Source organism: Panulirus ornatus, chromosome 19 (genome assembly GCF_036320965.1).
Source record: "Panulirus ornatus isolate Po-2019 chromosome 19, ASM3632096v1, whole genome shotgun sequence".
NCBI lineage: Eukaryota > Metazoa > Arthropoda > Malacostraca > Decapoda > Palinuridae > Panulirus > Panulirus ornatus.
Genome location: NC_092242.1, coordinates 56,805,659 through 56,823,945, shown reverse-complemented (window position 1 = coordinate 56,823,945; position 18,287 = coordinate 56,805,659). Strand labels below are relative to the sequence as shown.

Sequence of the window (18,287 nt, the reverse complement as noted above, 5' to 3'; positions counted from 1 at the left end):
AAGCAGGGCAGAACTTTCAGGAACACTGCTGCTGATGGAGAAAGGGGGGAGGCTGATCCATCAACAACCACTGAAACAGGTCAGCCAGAGAGGAAGCTAGATATGAAAGAGCAAAGTGAGGGAGGGAAGCCAAAAGAGGGGAAGCTTAGATTTGAGATTCCGGTGTTACACCCTGTCAAATGCCTTAGTTATATCAAGGGTAGCTACATATGACTCCCCAAAATCTTTCAGAGATAATGACCAGACATTATATGTCTGCTCTTATATGTGGAGTAGTTCTAGCTCTGCACCCTTACTAGACAGAGTTGAGTTCAAAGTGGTCTAATCAATAAACTCTCTGATGCAAACTTCAAGATATGGCCCACCTGCTCTACACCACATTTTGGTTCACTCTCCCTCTCCTAAAGGTATTACTTTGATTTTTCCTCCTGAGAGCTGGCTGCTTGTGTGCCCCAACAAGCTAAACTATGCAATACTTGGCAAGCTGCTATATCACATGATTGTGTGACCATCAGCAACAAAGGTGGGGCACCTTGAAGCTCTGGAACTCTCTACCTTCTCATGTCTTTTCCAATAACTATGACAAGGCACTTTTTAAAAGACAAGGTTTTACACAGCCTCCAAAATTTGTACAATGCTTTCTTTTTTCTCTTCTTCCCTTTCATTAACCTCTCAATATTTCATTTATGGCCCAGCCTTGATGTGGACTTCCATCTGTGAACAAAGCCTCCAGCATAAAAAAATCATATCACTTACAGTAATGATAGTCAACAATCTAAGCCGTACTATAACTCTACACATGCCCATATCTTCTCCTGGGATGAAATAATACAGGTTTGTTACTTATGTTTTCTTGTTGAGGAGACACTTAATAAGTCTGTGGTTAGAATAAAAGCTTTCATTTAATTTATACTGATATCATATATGATTTTAAACATGAAGTAGTTATGACATATGAAGGAGTTGATCACTTTACTTACAACCAATCTTGGAGATGATTCATTTTGAGCCACCTTATAACTTGATCAATATTACACAAGCAGATATGTATGTATTGTACATCCAAGATTGGAGGTAGCAATAAGAGGTAGTCATTGTGAGGTATTAATATGAAAAAAATATTCTTTTTTCTTAAGAAGGTTCAGTTGTAACCTCTCAAGTTAGATGACAATGTTAATAATAATGAAATTGGTGACAAAAAATTCTTACTTTTATAGGGTAATTTTTTAAATATAATAAAACAACATCCTGAGATCCTTTTGTTGATAATAACACTGTTAAGTCACAGTAACATTATGCCAACTGATGAAGTCCAATACGTTTAAGGAAACTCTTAGCCCAGGTTGGATTCAACTTGACAGGTCCCCCATACTCTTCTAGAAGACTAGGTTCATACTGCATTAATACCTGCTTTGCTGTTGCAATGGCTAAAAATGATGAAACCTGAAGGGAAAAAATCAAATGGTAAATCATATTTATTCTAACTGTTAAAAATAGGGTAAGCTATAATTAAATCAAAATCATGTCATTACCATTTTGGGTAAATTCTTTCAGCATTCATATAACAGCATATTTCTAGTGTGATGTCCCTTCATTTAACTTTTTAAATGCTTTTCTCTAATTCACAGATTTCTCTAATTTGAGATAATTTCCATGTCAAATTTATTGGATACACTGCTTACCAGGAATTTCTTCACTACATGGCATGTTTTAGAGAACTGCAATTTTGTAGTTAGCATTGTGATATTTTTTCAGGTGGATATTCTACATGTATCTATATCACTCAGCTAAATTCCTACTCTATAAAGTCATAATTAGGTTAAATTCCTGCTCTATAGAGTAATTTTAGTGTGATATAACAATTACATTCCCACTCAAGTGATTTTAGTGTAAAATAAGGTCATTCTACAGATTGGAGAATATATAAATTCCTGATCTATAAAATGATTTTGCAGTGTGAGTTGGTAGGTTAATTTCCTTCTCAGTAATTTTATATTGAGATAAAGTAATTTCACAGAAGTGAGAATTATACCTCGCTGGAGGGGGGAACTGTATGGCAAGGTGACGACGGGAATGGATGAAGACGTGTATATATGTATATGTCTGTGTATGTATATGTATGTATACACTGAAATGTATATGTATGTATTTGTGCATGTATGGGCATTTATGTATATATATGTGTATGGGGGGGTTGGGCCATTCTTCATCTGTTTTCTTGCGCTACCTCGCTGACATGGGAAACAGCGATTTGTATAATAATAATAAAAACTATATATATATATATATATTTATTTATTTATTTATTTTGCTTTGTTGCTGTCTCCCGCGTTAGCAAGGTAGCGCAAGGAAACAGACGAAAGAAATGGCCTAACCCACCCCCACACACATGTACATACACACATGTCCACACACACAAATATACATACCTATACATCTCAATGTACACATATATATACACACACAGACACATACATATATACCCATGCACACAATTCACACTGTCTGCCTTTATTCATTCCCATCGCCACCTTGCCACACATGGAATACCATCCCCCTCCCCCCCTCATGTGTGCGAGGTAGCGCTAGGAAAAGACAACAAAGGCCCCATTCGTTCACACTCAGTCTCTAGCTGTCATGCAATAATGCCCGAAACCACAGCTCCCTTTCCACATCCAGGCCCCACACAACTTTCCATGGTTTACCCCAGACGCTTCACATGCCCTGATTCAATCCACTGACAGCACGTCAACCCTGGAATACCACATCGATCCAATTCATTCTATTCCTTGCCCGCCTTTCACCCTCCTGCATGTTCAGGCCCCAATCACTCAAAATCTTTTTCACTCCATCTTTCCACCTCTAATTTGGTCTCCCACTTCTCCTCGTTCCCTCCACCTCCGACACATATATCCTCTTGGTCAATCTTTCCTCACTCATTCTCTCCATGTGCCCAAACCATTTCAAAACACCCTCTTCTGCTCTCTCAACCACGCTCTTTTTATTTCCACACATCTCTCTTACCCTTACAATACTTACTCGATCAAACCACCTCACACCACACATTGTCCTCAAACATCTCATTTCCAGCACATCCACCCTCCTGCGCACAACTCTATCCATAGCCCACGCCTCGCAACCATACAACACTGTTGGAACCACTATTCCTTCAAACATACCCACTTTTGTGTGTTAAACATGGTATGGTTGGAGTTCTGTTAAATGGTAGTGCTTGACCACTGAGGGTCATGGGATGGTGTAATTTAGATTCATATTTGTCTGGGGTTAAGAGGGTGACAGTGATGAAGAGTAATGACTGACAGAATTAGAAAGTTAAGCTGGACGTGAAAGTGACAGGAGAAATGCATGGGCATTACCTCCAAGGAAGAAGAGCAAATAATTGGGAGATGCACAAGAAGAAAAGGCAGGAAGTAATGACGAAGGTGTAGGGGATTAAAAAGAGGGCAAATGAGAATTGGGGTAGAGTACCAGCTAACTTCAGAGAGAATAAGAAAATGTTTTGGAAGGAGGTAATTAGTGCAAAGAGAACATGAGAGCAAATGGGAGTATCAATGAAGGGAGAAGATAGGGAAGTGGTAACAAGCAATGAAGATATGAAGAGGAGATGGAGTGAGTATTTTGAAGGACGACAGAATCTGTCGCATGAAAAGGTGGTGTTTGAGGTTTCTATACTCTTACAGCTTGCAGGATGAACTAAACTTGAAGAGAAATGAAAGTTCATTAAAACTAGAATATATACTTACCTTTTCTTTACTTTTCTGAAGTTTACAAATGTTGCAATATATTCTTACCTTTTCTCCATCTTTAACCAGTTCTCTTATACAATCTTGAACAATTTCATCATATTTTCCTAATCTCATGGGTCTTCCTCGTTGAGCAAATCCAATTGAAATCACTTCCTTCTTGCCTCTGACACGCTTGATGAGATATTTGTCCTTCAATCCTCGAACAGTGCTTTCTGGTATCTCAAACCCTAGTTGGTGTTTGAAATGCTGAACAGCTGCCAGATTTCCTTGCTCTGCTGCATATTTGCCAATCTCAGCACGAAGTTCTGGGCTATAGGATGCATAATTTCCACGTTTACTGAGCCCTGTACTTCCTTTTCTTATTTTAGCACGATTTCTTTGTCTCTTTTTCCTTGGGGTGGGAGGATCACTATAGTCATCATCATCTTCTATACCAAGAATACTGTCTTGCTGGTCTGATGTACCAGGTTGTTCTCCCATGTGACCAAGACTTTGCTGAGGAGCAGGTCCATCTGTACCAGGACCATGAAGACTATCATCCCCCTGGCCTCCTAAACTAACTCCTGTGGGCTGCTCATGGGTTTCCTTCATAAGACTAAGGGGTTCATTGTTCAAATTAGCTTGTGTGTGGGCCTGCAAAGCAGCACCCTCAAAGCTAACAGAACCAGCTAGAGGTTGGTGGAATGACGTAATTAATTGGTGGTGAGGTGGATGCTGTGCTCCACTTGCAACGGTGTGAGGCACAGTGGGGGCTTGGGTGAGATGGGTTTGACTAACAGAAGGACCAACAGTGTGATGACTCAACTGTGATATATGTGTTGCTGGTGCACCACTCATGGTAAGTGGCAGCGGAGAATGGGCCATGCTGGTTGCTGCCACACTTGTATGGGTCATTGCAAGGGGTGCTATCTGTCCACCATGTGTTACTGAACCCCCTGCACCACCACCCTGAGAGAATCCACCAACATAGCCTTGCTGAAATCCAGTTGGGGCTTGATGAGTGAAGCTTTGGTTCATAATAACCGAAGACCCAGGAGGTGCTCCAGGCTGCTGGTATGAAAGTGATGCAGTCATCCCTTGGTTAATAACTCCACCTTGATGGAATGCAAGAGAATTGTGATTCATAGGAAGAACCGTATTTGCTTGAGGTCCTGGTGCCATGTTCAAGTGATATGGGTGCTGATATACAAAATTGTTGGCTGTGCTTACATTTACAGTACCAGAGACTGCAGGCGTATTTAATACAGAAAGAGAAGGGTGAAGAACATCAATTGTTTGGGGAGCTGTTGCCTGGTGGTCAGTTAATACAGTACCACCACCAACTACAGTTGCATTTTCACTGGCAGCACCACTTCCAGCAGCACCACTAACATTACTTCTCTCCATAAACTGTTTCTTAAATTTGCGTACTGTAGATTCCTTCACAGAAAACTGAAGCTTTTCAGAATAATGCTGAATGGCTGCAGTAATGCCATATTGAGAAGCATACCTCCCAATTTCATCTTTCATTTGAAGAGAAAAGGAGCGTTTTTGTCTTGCTGAGGTACTTGGTATATTCATACCCCGTTTTCCAGTTGCTCCTACTTGAAGATCCCCTCCCGCTTCACTAATCTGAGGGAACTTCTTTAAATAAATCTTTTTAAATTTTCGCACTAACCCTTTCCTTACTTCATGGCCTAATTTTAGAGAGAAGTGTTTTGAAGCCCCATCTATACCAAACTGGAATGCAAAGTTTCCTATTTCTTCCTTCACTTCAGCAGTATAACTTTTGTACGTCTTAATAAAGTTTCGAATAGTACTTTCACTAACTGTTCCACCAAGCCTGTGTGACCAGTAAACAGTAGCCTCATGATTACCATGTGCAAGAGCATACTGAGCAATCTCATCTCGTAACTCTGGTGTATACTTTATATATTTTCCCCGCTTGCTTCGTTCTTCTTTTGTAGCATTAAGGAGAGCCTTAACTGCTGCAACTGTGTTATGGGTTAATTGCTGCCGATTTTCATCGTTTGGAACACTCTCTTTTTGTTGATCTGACCAGTCAGATGAGGCTAGTGTCAGGAGTCGTTCAGGACCTGAGAAAAACAACACTAAGTTAAAGAGATTAAACTCTTGTAATGCCATATATTCAATAGATCATATTTGACCTATTCCTCTTCATCTAATAATTCATTGCTGTCATGAAAGCAGTGTGATCAGTATATCACACAATATCTTCATAACTTATTCACTAAATCTAGCATAATGAAATAAATGTGTCAGAATAATTAGCTCATTTAGAAATACTGTAACAACACATGAAACTTCTTGGTGAAACAAATACTGCATGATTCTAGAATGGTATGTTTGAAGAAAGTGTTTTACATCAGTAATTCTAAGATGATTTGTGACACCAAGGGAGCCTATCAGAACATCCATATATTGGCCTTGGTCATCATCAAGAAATACACATATGTCACAAGGCATAAGTTTCTCTTTATGGCCTTCTTTCTTCTAATGTATGTTCTTCACCTTGCTCACATATCTACCAAAGGCACTTAATGATCTATTACCCATTCACTATTATTCCATCATTATATAACCCAAAGACCCTTTTTATGGGACTTTGTGTCTTCAAGACTACACTCCATGTGGAAGCTGGGTAAAGTGGGTTTCCTTTGAGGTGAGGTCCTCAATCATGGTGTACTCTTTAATGTACACTGATGATTATAGAGCTTCATCAAAAGTTAGTCTGGGAACAGGCTGCTGTATCTGGGTATTGACTGTTGTAAAGATAGAAAAACAGAAAAACAAATGATAACCCTCCAATCAGCTGAGGTCCTAAAGAACCCTCCTTGTTCAGCCTGAATTAAATCTTACTGGCTACATCTGTCATATCACTGGCACTAAACTGCAACTTAAGTTGGTACCCAATAACCATCAAACTGGGCTATGCACAGTCTGCTTATGCCATAAAGGAATCCCAGTCAGATGGCAGAAGTCTGTCAATCTACTACCAAGAATACTTGGAGTGGTAAGATAGTTATCTTACCATTCAAATCAAATGGTAAAATGACAATCTTACCATCTGTTTCCATCACAGTCCTTTTTTTCTTCCTGGGTAAGTTGAGGACTATATTGCTTGTATCTTCATACTGTTTTATTCTTATATGGTGTAAGGAAGAATGGAGAGATAAAAGTATTGGCATGGGGAGAACAGGAATCAGAAAAAATTCATAGAAGAGTAAGAAAGAAGGGTGACAGAAATTTTAGATGAAAATGCAATAAATGTATGGATGCAGTCATATGTGAATGTTTTGAGAAAGACTGTAAAAGGTAGTAGATTAGTAGTGAGATACAAGGTTGTGAGACATAAGAATAAAAGTGAATATGCATGGTGGACAGACAACATTAGAAATGCTGTAAGAAAAAACAAAGGCATATGGTAGAATGCTCAAAAGGAATGTATCAGTGGAAGTTCAGCAAAGGAGGATTGGAGAATATAAAATGCTTAAGAGGAATTAATGTTAAGAGGCTGATAGAGGAAAGTAAAAAACAAAGGAAGACAAATTAAAAGTTTAAGAAAAATAAGAAACTCTACTGGAAGGTGAAAAAGAAAGAGGTGGATGTACAAGTGGAGGTGTAAATGTGAGAAGTAAAGAGAGGAGTTGCTGAATCAGAAGGAGGAAGTTAAAGGAAGATGGAAAGAGCACTTTGCAGGATTGACGATTGTGGAAGGTGAGGCATCAGCTTTTACATGCATGGGTATGGAGGACAGAAGGAAAAGGATACAAGTGCAAGGGACTATAGCAAGAAGGGAGGTAAGAAGGGTGTTAATGAGGTTGAAGGTAGAAAAGTCACCTGGCGTGGATGGGATTACAAGTGAAATGTTAAAGGATGGAGGAGAAAATGTGATAGAGTGGATGCATTTCGTATGTAATTTAGCACCGAAGGAGAAGGCTGTGTCTTAGGATTGGGTGAAAACTATTACCGTTCTTTTATGCAAAGAACAAGGTGCTTAGGCTGTATGTAGCAATTATTGGGGAATAAGTCTGTTAGGTACATCAGCAAAAGAGTATACACAAGTATTGATTTACAGAGTGATGGAAAAGACTGAATACAGAATGAGTAAAGAGCAAGGGGGCTTTAGGAAAGATAGTGAATGTGTGGATCAAATCTTTGCAATGAGAATGAGTGTAGAAAAGTATCTAGAGAAAGATATGAAGCTGTATGCAACTTTATTAGATCTGGAGAAAGCATATGACAGTCAAGTGGAATGCCTTGTGAGAGGAGTTATGGATATATGCCATAGTTAGGGCAACAACTGTTGGACAGTATGACAGCCTTCTACAGAGGAGCAAATACATGGTCAGAGTAGATGGTGAATTGAGCAAAAGTTTTGGTATACATGTGGGCTTGAGGCAGGTTTGTGTAACATCACTGTGCTTTTTAATATGTATATATATATGGATGGAGTGATAATACGAGATGAAAGCAAAACTAGGAAAAATGGGTGTAAAGATGGGAGTGTAGCAGTGAAGTATAGTGGCTAAAGTTAAGCCTATTTGCAGATGATGCTGTGTTGTTTGCTGAGGACAAAGAAGAGTTGCAGAGAGTTGTAAGTGTATTTCATAAAAGGTGTATGCGGAAGTCATTGAGGAGAAATACAACTGAAAGTCAACTGATGGCGTTTAAAAAGAAACAGAGTGAAAGTATATATTTTGCAAAGCCCTATAGACCCTCCACTTCTGACACATATCCCCTTTGTCAACCTTTCCTCGCTCATTCTATCCATACATCCAAACCATTTCAGCACACCCTCTTCTGCTTCCCCAACCACACTTTTTATTACCACAAATCTCTCTTACCTTTTATTTCTTACTCGATCATACTACCTCACCAAAAATTATCCTTAAACATTTCATTTCCAACAAATCCACCCTCCTCCATACAGCCTTATCTATCTATAGCCCATGCCTTGCAACCATACAATGTTGTTGGGACTACAATTCCTTCAAATGTAGCCATACAAGATGTATTTCAGTATCTGGGAGTCCAATCTGGCAAAAGTAACAATGTGAAATAATTGAGGTTTCTTTGATCAGTAAAATTTTTTTATCTCATCTTACAATATACATTGCTCTACAAGCTCTATTGAACACATCTAAGGAAATCTGGATGGCACACACTGTTATTCTGATTACTGTATCATATCATTATCATTATACATAATTGCTGTTTCCCATGTCAGAGAGGTAGTGCTAGGAAACATGCAAAGAACAGTCCATCCACTCATATTTATTTTTATTTATTTTGCTTTGTCGCTGTCTCCTGCATTTGCGAGGTAGCACAAGGAAACAGACAAATGAAATGGCACAACCCACCCCCATACACATGTATATACATACACATCCACACATGCAAATATACATACCCATACATCTCAATGTACACATATATATACACACACAGACACATACATATATACACATGCACACAATTCACACTGTCTGCCTTTATTCATTCCAATCGCCACCTCGCCACACATGGAATAACATCCCCGTCCCCCCTCATGTGTGCAAGGTAGCGCTAGGAAAAGACAACAAAGGCCCCATTCGTTCACTCTCAGTCTCTGGCTGTCATGCAATAATGCCCGAAACCACAGCTCCCTTTCCACATCCAGGCCCCACAGAACTTTCCATGGTTTACCCCAGATGCTTCACATGCCCTGATTCAATCCATTGACAACACGTCGACCCTGGTATACCACATCGATCCAATTCACTCTATTTCTTGCCCGCCTTTCACCCTCCTGCATGTTCAGGCCCCGATCACTCAAAATTTTTTTCACTCCATCTTTCCGCCTCCAATTTGGTCTTCCACTTCTCCTCGTTCCCTCCACCTCCGACACGTATATCCTCTTGGTCAATCTTTCCTCACTCATTCTCTCCATGTGCCTAAACCATTTCAAAACACCCTCTTCTGCTCTCTCAACCACGCTCTTTTTATTTCCACACATCTATCTTACCCTTACATTACTTACTCGATCAAACCACCTCACACCACATATTGTCCTCAAACATCTCATTTCCACTCATATACCTATATATATATACATAAATGCCCACATACGCAAATATACATACACAGACATCTACATATATATATACACTTGTACATACTCATAATTGCTTGCCCTCATCCATTCCTGGTGACACCCTGCCCCACTGGAAACAGCATTACTATCCCCTACTTCAGCAAGGTAGTGCCAGGAAAGCAGACAAAAATGGCCTCATTAGTTCACACTCTTTCTCTAGCTGTCATGAGTAATGTACTGAAACCACAGCTCCCTATCCACATCCAGGCCCCACAGACCTTTCCATGGTTTACCCCAGACATTTCACATGCCCCGGTTCAGTCCATTGACAGCACATCAACCCCGGTATACCACATCATTCCAATTCCCTCTATTCCTTGCACGCCTCTTACCTTCGTGTATGTTCAGGCCCTGATCACTCAAAATCTTTTTCACTCCATCCTTTCATCTCTAATTTGGTCTCCCACTTCTCCTTGCTCCCTCCACCTGTGACACATATATCCTCTTCGTCAATCTTTCCTCACTCATTCTCTCCACATGTCCAAAGTCCAAACCATTTCAACACATCCTCTTTTGCTCTCTCAACCACATTCTTTTTATTTCCACACATCTCTCTTACCCTTTCATTAATCACTCGATCAAACCACCTCACACTGCATATTGTCCTCAAACATTTCGTTTCCAACACATCCATCCTCCTCCGTACAACCCTATCTACAGCCCATGCCTCGCAACCACATAATATTGTAGGAATAACTATTCCTTCAAACATACCCATTTTTGGTCTCTGAGATAATGTTCTCTCCTTCCACACATTCTTCATTGCTCCCAAAACCTTCGCCCTTTCCCCCACACTGTGACTCACCTCCACTTCCATGGTTCCATTCGTCACTAAGTCCACTCCCAGATATCTTAAACACTTCACTTCCTCCAATGTTTCGGTCTTACATCCCAATTAACTTGGAAATGAAATGTTTGAGGATACACTATATGGTGTGAGGTGGTTTGATCAAGTAAGTAATGAAAGGGTAAGAGACGTGTGGAAATAAAGAGTGTGGTTGAGAGAGCAGAAGAGAGTGTTTTGAAATGGTTTAAACATATGGAGAAAATGAGTGAGGAAAGATTGACAAAGAGGATGTATGTGTCAGAGGTGGAGGGAACAAGGAGAAGCAGGAGACCAAACTGGAGGTGGAACGATGGAGTGAAAAAGATTATGAGCAACTGGGGCCTGAACATACAGGAGGGTGAGAGATATGCAAGGAATAGAGTGAATTGGAATGATGTGGTATTCCAGGGTCAATATGCTGTCAATGGACTGAACCAGGGCATTTGAAATGTCTGGAGGAAACCATGGAAAGGTGTGTGGGGCCTGGATGTGGATAAGGAGCTGTGATTTCGGTGCATTACACACGACAGCTAGAGACTGGTGGTTTCAGTGCATTACACATGACAGCTAGAGACTGTGAACAAATGTGGCCTTTTTTGTCTGTTTTCCTAGTGAAACCTAGCTGAAGCAGGGGGTAGCAATGTTGTTTCCTGTGGGGTGGGGTAGCACCTGGAATGGATGTAGCAGTTATGAATATGTACATGTGTATATATGTATATGTCTGTGTATGTATATGTATGTTTATGTTGATATGTGTATGTATGTACATGAGAATGTATGGGCATTTAAGTATATATATGTGTATATGAGTGGATGGGCTATTTTTCGTCTGTTTCCTGGCGCTACCTTGCTGATGTGGGAAACAGCAATCAAGTATAATAAATATAAATGTAAATATATATATATATAGGTAAGTTTGAATGGAGAAAAACTGGAGGAAGTAAAGTGTTTTAGATATCTGGGAGTGGATCAGGCAGCGGATGGAACCATGGAAGCGGAAGTGGATCATAGGGTGGGGGAGGGGGCGAAAATTCTGGGAGCCTTGAAGAATGTGTGGAAGTCGAGAACATTATCTCGGAAAGCAAAAATGGGTATGTTTGAAGGAATAGTGGTTCCAACGATGTTGTATGGTTGCGAGGCGTGGGCTATGGATAGAGTTGTGCGCAGGAGGATGGATGTGCTGGAAATGAGATGTTTGAGGACAATGTGTGGTGTGAGGTGGTTTGATCGAGTAAGTATTGTAAGGGTAAGAGAGATGTGTGGAAATAAAAAGAGCGTGGTTGAGAGAGCAGAAGAGGGTGTTTTGAAATGGTTTGGGCACATGGAGAGAATGAGTGAGGAAAGATTGACCAAGAGGATATATGTGTCGGAGGTGGAGGGAACGAGAAGTGGGAGACCAAATTGGAGGTGGAAAGATGGAGTGAAAAAGATTTTGTGTGATCGGGGCCTGAACATGCAGGAGGGTGAAAGGAGGGCAAGGAATAGAGTGAATTGGAGCGATGTGGTATACCGGGGTTGACGTGCTGTCAGTGGATTGAATCAGGGCATGTGAAGCGTCTGGGGTAAACCATGGAAAGCTGTGTAGGTATGTATATTTGCGTGTGTGGACGTATGTATATACATGTGTATGGGGGTGGGTTGGGCCATTTCTTTCGTCTGTTTCCTTGCGCTACCTCGCAAACGTGGGAGACAGCGACAAAAAAAAAAAAAAAAAAAAAAAATATATATATATATATATATATTGAGAGGGTGAAGGCATGTACAGAGCATCAGATTGGGGAAGAGCAGTGTGGTTTCAGAAGTGGTAGAGGATGTGTGGATCAGGTGTTTGCTTTGAAGAATGTATGTGAGAAATACTTAGAAAAGCAAATGGATTTGTATGTAGCATTTATGGATCTGGAGAAGGCATATGATAGAGTTGATAGAGATGCTCTGTGGAAGGTATTAAGAATATATGGTGTGGGAGGCAAGTTGTTAGAAGCAGTGAAAAGTTTTTATCGAGGATGTAAGGCATGTGTACGTGTAGGAAGAGAGGAAAGTGATTGGTTCTCAGTGAATGTAGGTTTGCGGCAGGGGTGTGTGATGTCTCCATGGTTGTTTAATTTGTTTATGGATGGGGTTGTTAGGGAGGTAAATGCAAGGGTTTTGGAAAGAGGGGCAAGTATGAAGTCTGTTGGGGATGAGAGAGCTTGGGAAGTGAGTCAGTTGTTGTTCGCTGATGATACAGCGCTGGTGGCTGATTCATGTGAGAAACTGCAGAAGCTGGTGACTGAGTTTGGAAAAGTGTGTGGAAGAAGAAAGTTAAGAGTAAATGTGAATAAGAGCAAGGTTATTAGGTACAGTAGGGTTGAGGGTCAAGTCAATTGGGAGGTGAGTTTGAATGGAGAAAAACTGGAGGAAGTGAAGTGTTTTAGATATCTGGGAGTGGATCTGGCAGCGGATGGAACCATTGAAGCGGAAGTGGATCATAGGGTGGGGGAGGGGGCGAAAATCCTGGGGGCCTTGAAGAATGTGTGGAAGTCGAGAACATTATCTCGGAAAGCAAAAATGGGTATGTTTGAAGGAATAGTGGTTCCAACAATGTTGTATGGTTGCGAGGCGTGGGCTATGGATAGAGTTGTGCGCAGGAGGATAGATGTGCTGGAAATGAGATGTTTGAGGACAATGTGTGGTGTGAGGTGGTTTGATCGAGTGAGTAACGTAAGGGTAAGAGAGATGTGTGGAAATAAAAAGAGCGTGGTTGAGAGAGCAGAAGAGGGTGTTTTGAAGTGGTTTGGGCACATGGAGAGGATGAGTGAGGAAAGATTGACCAAGAGGATATATGTGTCGGAGGTGGAGGGAACAAGGAGAAGAGGGAGACCAAATTGGAGGTGGAAAGATGGAGTGAAAAAGATTTTGTGTGATCGGGGCCTGAACATGCAGGAGGGTGAAAGGAGGGCAAGGAATAGAGTGAATTGGAGTGATGTGGTATACCGGGGTTGACGTGCTGTCAGTGGATTGAAGCAGGGCATGTGGAGCGTCTGGGGTAAACCATGGAAAGCTGTGTAGGTATGTATATTTGCGTGTGTGGACGTATGTATATACATGTGTATGGGGGGGGGGGGTTGGGCCATTTCTTTCGTCTGTTTCCTTGCACTACCTCGCAAACGCGGGAGACAGCGACAAAGTATAATATAAAATATAAAAATATATATATATATATATATATATATATATATAATATATATATATATATATATATATATATATATATATATATATATATATATATATATATATATATATATATACCACCTAAATTTCTACTTCCAAGAGCTAGCTACTTGAATGCTGCTGCTATCACCTAAACCATATAGAGGGTAATACTTAGCCAGCCACTGCATCACATGATTATTCTGAAGTCATTGTCAACTTAAGAGCGAGTCACTGTGAAATATAATTCTTACCCTGCACCATTAATCTACTAAGTCTTTAATCTCTCTTGTCTTTCCTAACTTCCTGACAACTAACATCCATCACTTTTCTTAAAGAACACTGTCAGATTAGTAATAATCTAAATATAATTACTTTTTTGTACTATATGGGGAGGGAGATTAACACTCATGGGGCCCAATCTCTTGAAAGTCATCTACTAACATACAACTTACTAAATTTATGTATGCTATCTGCATTAACAATGTCTTCAGTCATTCTGTTCTTTTCATCCACCACTAATATGCTATACAAGTACTTTTCTTTTATACATCTTTCTTAGAATTTTCTTGCTTAATTCCATATTAAATTCTCTTGTTGCTCTTTCATTATATATCTCAAAGAGCTGTGGCTTGTCTACATCACCAATGTATTTGAAAAACTTGAAAGGTTTTGAGCAGGTAACTTCTCATCTTCTGTCTCCTAAGGTGGGCTTATTTAGAACTCTGACTTTAACCTTAACATGATTAACAACAGGAGCCTCTAAAACTCAGTTTCTCCATGTTTCTTTTTAAAACCCTCTTTATAACTGTCCCTTCTTTTCAGATATATCTGCAATTCCTAAAGTCAGTGTATACATTTGGTATTAACATATCATGCAGTCTATGGTAGAAAAATTTAAAAATCTTGTTCAGGTGCCATCTTCCTAAAACTCTTACTAGATTCTTCTCATTCTTTTCTTCCTTTTCCCCAACCTGTTCATCCTTTTATTACATTTAGCCAAGGCCAAGCTTGACAAAGACTTCTGTCCATGACTACAGCCTCTGACAAAAGAATGCCACCTGAGACAAGGCCATGTCTTTTACACTATCAACTATTCACTCTAAGTTACATACTTTTTATGCAAAAAATCATGAAGAACTAAAACCATTTGTTACCTCTCCCAAAAGGTCTCCTTCTTTTGCGTGTTAAAATTTTTCGGGGTTGAGGTTTCTTTTCTTGAAGAACTGGTCGAAGTGGTTCTTCCCCATCCATTGTGCCTCGTTTTCGAGCCTCCTCAGTATGCTTACGCTGGTGAATACGAAAGCTAATCTTGCTGGTAAAGGTTTCATGGCAATGACGACACTGAAAGATATGTAAATACTACATATACACTCTCCTTAATAATCAACTTCAATTGTAAGTTAAGCAAGCTAAATAGCACCAACAGGATGCATAGAAACATGATTAAAGTGACTGGTTTAGTTTTCATTTTTATTTAATCATACCTATAGTGAATTTTTCTGAATTCAGGCTTTCTGTATTGTATGAGACATTATCAACCATAAAACAAGAAGGTTGAATTCTTGAACTTGGTTTTCCTAAAATTTCAGCTTCTCTATATATATAATCAATAGGTTTACAATATTACAAAATATGTGTAATGAGGTCATTAAACAGAATTTTCAATAATTTCTCAAAATGTCTTGAGAAAAATCAATATCAAACCTTGATAAAAAAAAAATATTTTCATTGAAATCTGTATAAACATATAGGGGAGAAAGACTACTTCCCACATATTCCGTGCGTGTCGCAGAAGGCGACTAAAAGGGGAGGGAGCGGGGTCACTGTCACTCCTCCCCTACCATTTTTTCTTTAACTTTCCAAAAGAAGGAACAGAGAGGGGGCCAAGTGAGGATATTCCCTTTAAGGCTTAGTCCTCTGTTCTTAACCCTACCTACCTAAAGAGGGAAATGGAGAATATGTATGAAAAAAATATACCTGGTTTAAAAAGAGATATACATAAATATACACATGTGAGTAGGTGAGATGGTCAAAGGGCATTATTGGATTACATGTTAATTGACTGGCATGTAAAGGGACTTTTGAATGTTGTGCTGAGAGGGGCAGCTGGAGGGATGTCTGACCACCACCTTGAGGAGGTGAGGGTAAAGATTTGTAGAGGTTTTCAAAAATGAAGAGAGAATGTTGGGGAGAAGAGAGTGGTGAGAGTAAGTGAGTTTGGAAAGAATACTTGTGTGAGGAAGTACCAGGAGAGGTTGAGTGCAGAATGGCAAAAAGTGACAGCAAATGATGTGAGGGGAGTTGCATGAGGAATGGTATGTACTTAGGGAAGCAGTGATGGCATGTGTCAAAGATGCCTGTGGCATGAGAAAGGTGGGAGGTGTGCAGATTAGAAAGGATAGTGAGTGGTGGAATCAAGAAGTAAAGTTGTTAGTGAAAGAGAAAAAAAGAGAGGCATTTGGATGATACAAGGAAGGAGTGCAAATGACTGAGAGATGTATAAATGAAAGCAACAGGAGGTCAAGAGAAAGGTGCAAGGGTTGAAAAAGAGGGCAAATGAGAGTTGGGGTTAGAAAGTATAACTAAATTTTAAGAATAAAAAAATGTTTTGGAAGAAGGTAAATAACGTGCGTAAGACAAGAGACCAAATGGGTACATCGGTGAAGTGGGCAAAGGGAAAGTAATAACAGGTAATGATGAAGTGAGAAGGAGATGGAGTGAGTGTTTTGAAGGTTTGTTGAATGTGTTTGATGATAGAGTGGCAGATATAAGGCATTTTGGTTGGGGTGGTGTGCAAAGTGAGAGGATCAGGGAGAATGGTTTGCTTAAGACATAGTGAAAGCTTTGCAGACGATGAAATCCGGCAAGGTTGCACGTTTGGATAGTATTGCAGTAGAATTTATTAAGAAAGGGGATGACTGTTGTTAATTGGTTGGTATAGATATTCAATGATTGTGAGGATCATGGTAAAGTGCCTGACAATTGGTGGAATGCAAGCATAATGCCACTGTACAAAGGCAAAGGGGATAAAGTGAGTGTTCAAATTACAGAGGCATAAATTTGTTGAGTATTCCAGGGAAATTATACGGGAGGGTACTGACTGAGAGGGTGAAGATATGTACAGAGCATCAGACTGGGGAAGAGCATTGTGATTTCTGAAGTGGTAGAGGATGTGTGGATCAGGTATTTGCTTTGAAGAATGTGTGTGAGAAATACTTAGAAAAACAGATGGATTTGTATGTAGCATTTATAAATCTGGAGAAGGCATATGATTGGGTTGATAGAGATCCTTTGTGGAAGGTAGTAAGAGTATATGGCATGAGAGGTAAGTTGCTAGAAGCAGTGAAAAGGTTTTACCAAGGATTTAAGGCATGTGTACGAGTAGGAAGAAAGGAGAGTGATTGGTTCCCAGTGAATGTCGGTCAGCAGCATGTGTGTGTGATGTCCCCATGGTTGTTTAATTTGTTTATTGAGGGGATGGTTAGGGAGGTAAATGCAAGAGTTTTGAAGACAGGGGCAAGTATGCAGTCTGTTGGGGATGAGAGGGCCTGGGAAGTGAGTCAGTTGTTGTTTGCAGATGATACAGCTCTAGTAGCTAATTTGAGTGAGAAAGTGCAGAAGTTGGTGACTGAGTTTGGAAAAGTGTGTCAAAGGAGAAAGTTGAGAGTAAATGTGAATAAGAACGAGGTTATTAGGTTCAGTAAGGTTGATGAACAAGTTAATTGGCATGTAAGTTTTAATGGAGAAAAATTCGAGGAAGTGAAGTGTTTTAGATATCTGGGAATGGACTTGGCATTGAATGGAACCATGGAAGCGAGTCATGGGTTGGGGATAGAGGGTGAAGGTTCTGGGAGCGATGAAGAATGTGTGGAAGGAGGGAATGTTATCTCGGAGAGCAAAAAGGGGTATGTTTGAAGGACTAGTAGTTCCAACAATGTTATATGGTTGTGAGGCAGGGGCTATAGATAGGGTTGTATCGAAGAGGGTGGATGTGTTGGAAATGAAATGTTTGAGGACAATATGTGGTGTGACATGGTTTGATTGAGTAAGTAATGAAAGGCTAAGAGAGATATGTGGAAATAAAAAGAGTGTGGCTGAGAGAGCAGAAGAGGATTTGGTTAACAGAGAAGAGGTAGTGAAAGCTTTGCGGAAGATGAAATCTGGCAAGGCAGTGGGTTTGGATGGGGAGAAGAGAGTGGTGAGAGTATGTGAGCTTGGAAAGGAGACTAGTGAGAGGTACCAGGAAAGATTAAGAGTAGAATGGCAAAAGGTGAGAACAAATGAAGTGAGGGGAGTGGGTGAGGTATGGGATGTATTTAGGGAAGCAGTTATGGTATGTGCAATAGATGCATGTGGCATAAGA

The 18,287-nt window shown here is 40.1% G+C and overlaps 1 protein-coding gene across 9 annotated transcripts in view; it reads right to left on the bottom strand.

The window, feature by feature from the left end:
* Positions 1–835: 835 nt before the first annotated feature.
* LOC139755527 (uncharacterized) overlaps positions 836–18,287 on the bottom strand; it is a 65,808-nt gene continuing 48,356 nt past the window's right edge. For all 9 annotated transcript variants that reach the window (XM_071673925.1, XM_071673923.1, XM_071673924.1 and 6 more), the window contains 3 exons: positions 15,079–15,265; positions 3,813–5,842; positions 836–1,443 (listed from right to left, as the gene is read on the bottom strand). In XM_071673925.1, the coding sequence (XP_071530026.1) occupies positions 1,294–1,443; positions 3,813–5,842; positions 15,079–15,265 (2,367 nt within the window). In that variant the 3' untranslated portion in view covers positions 836–1,293. The remainder of the gene's footprint in view (positions 1,444–3,812; positions 5,843–15,078; positions 15,266–18,287) is intronic.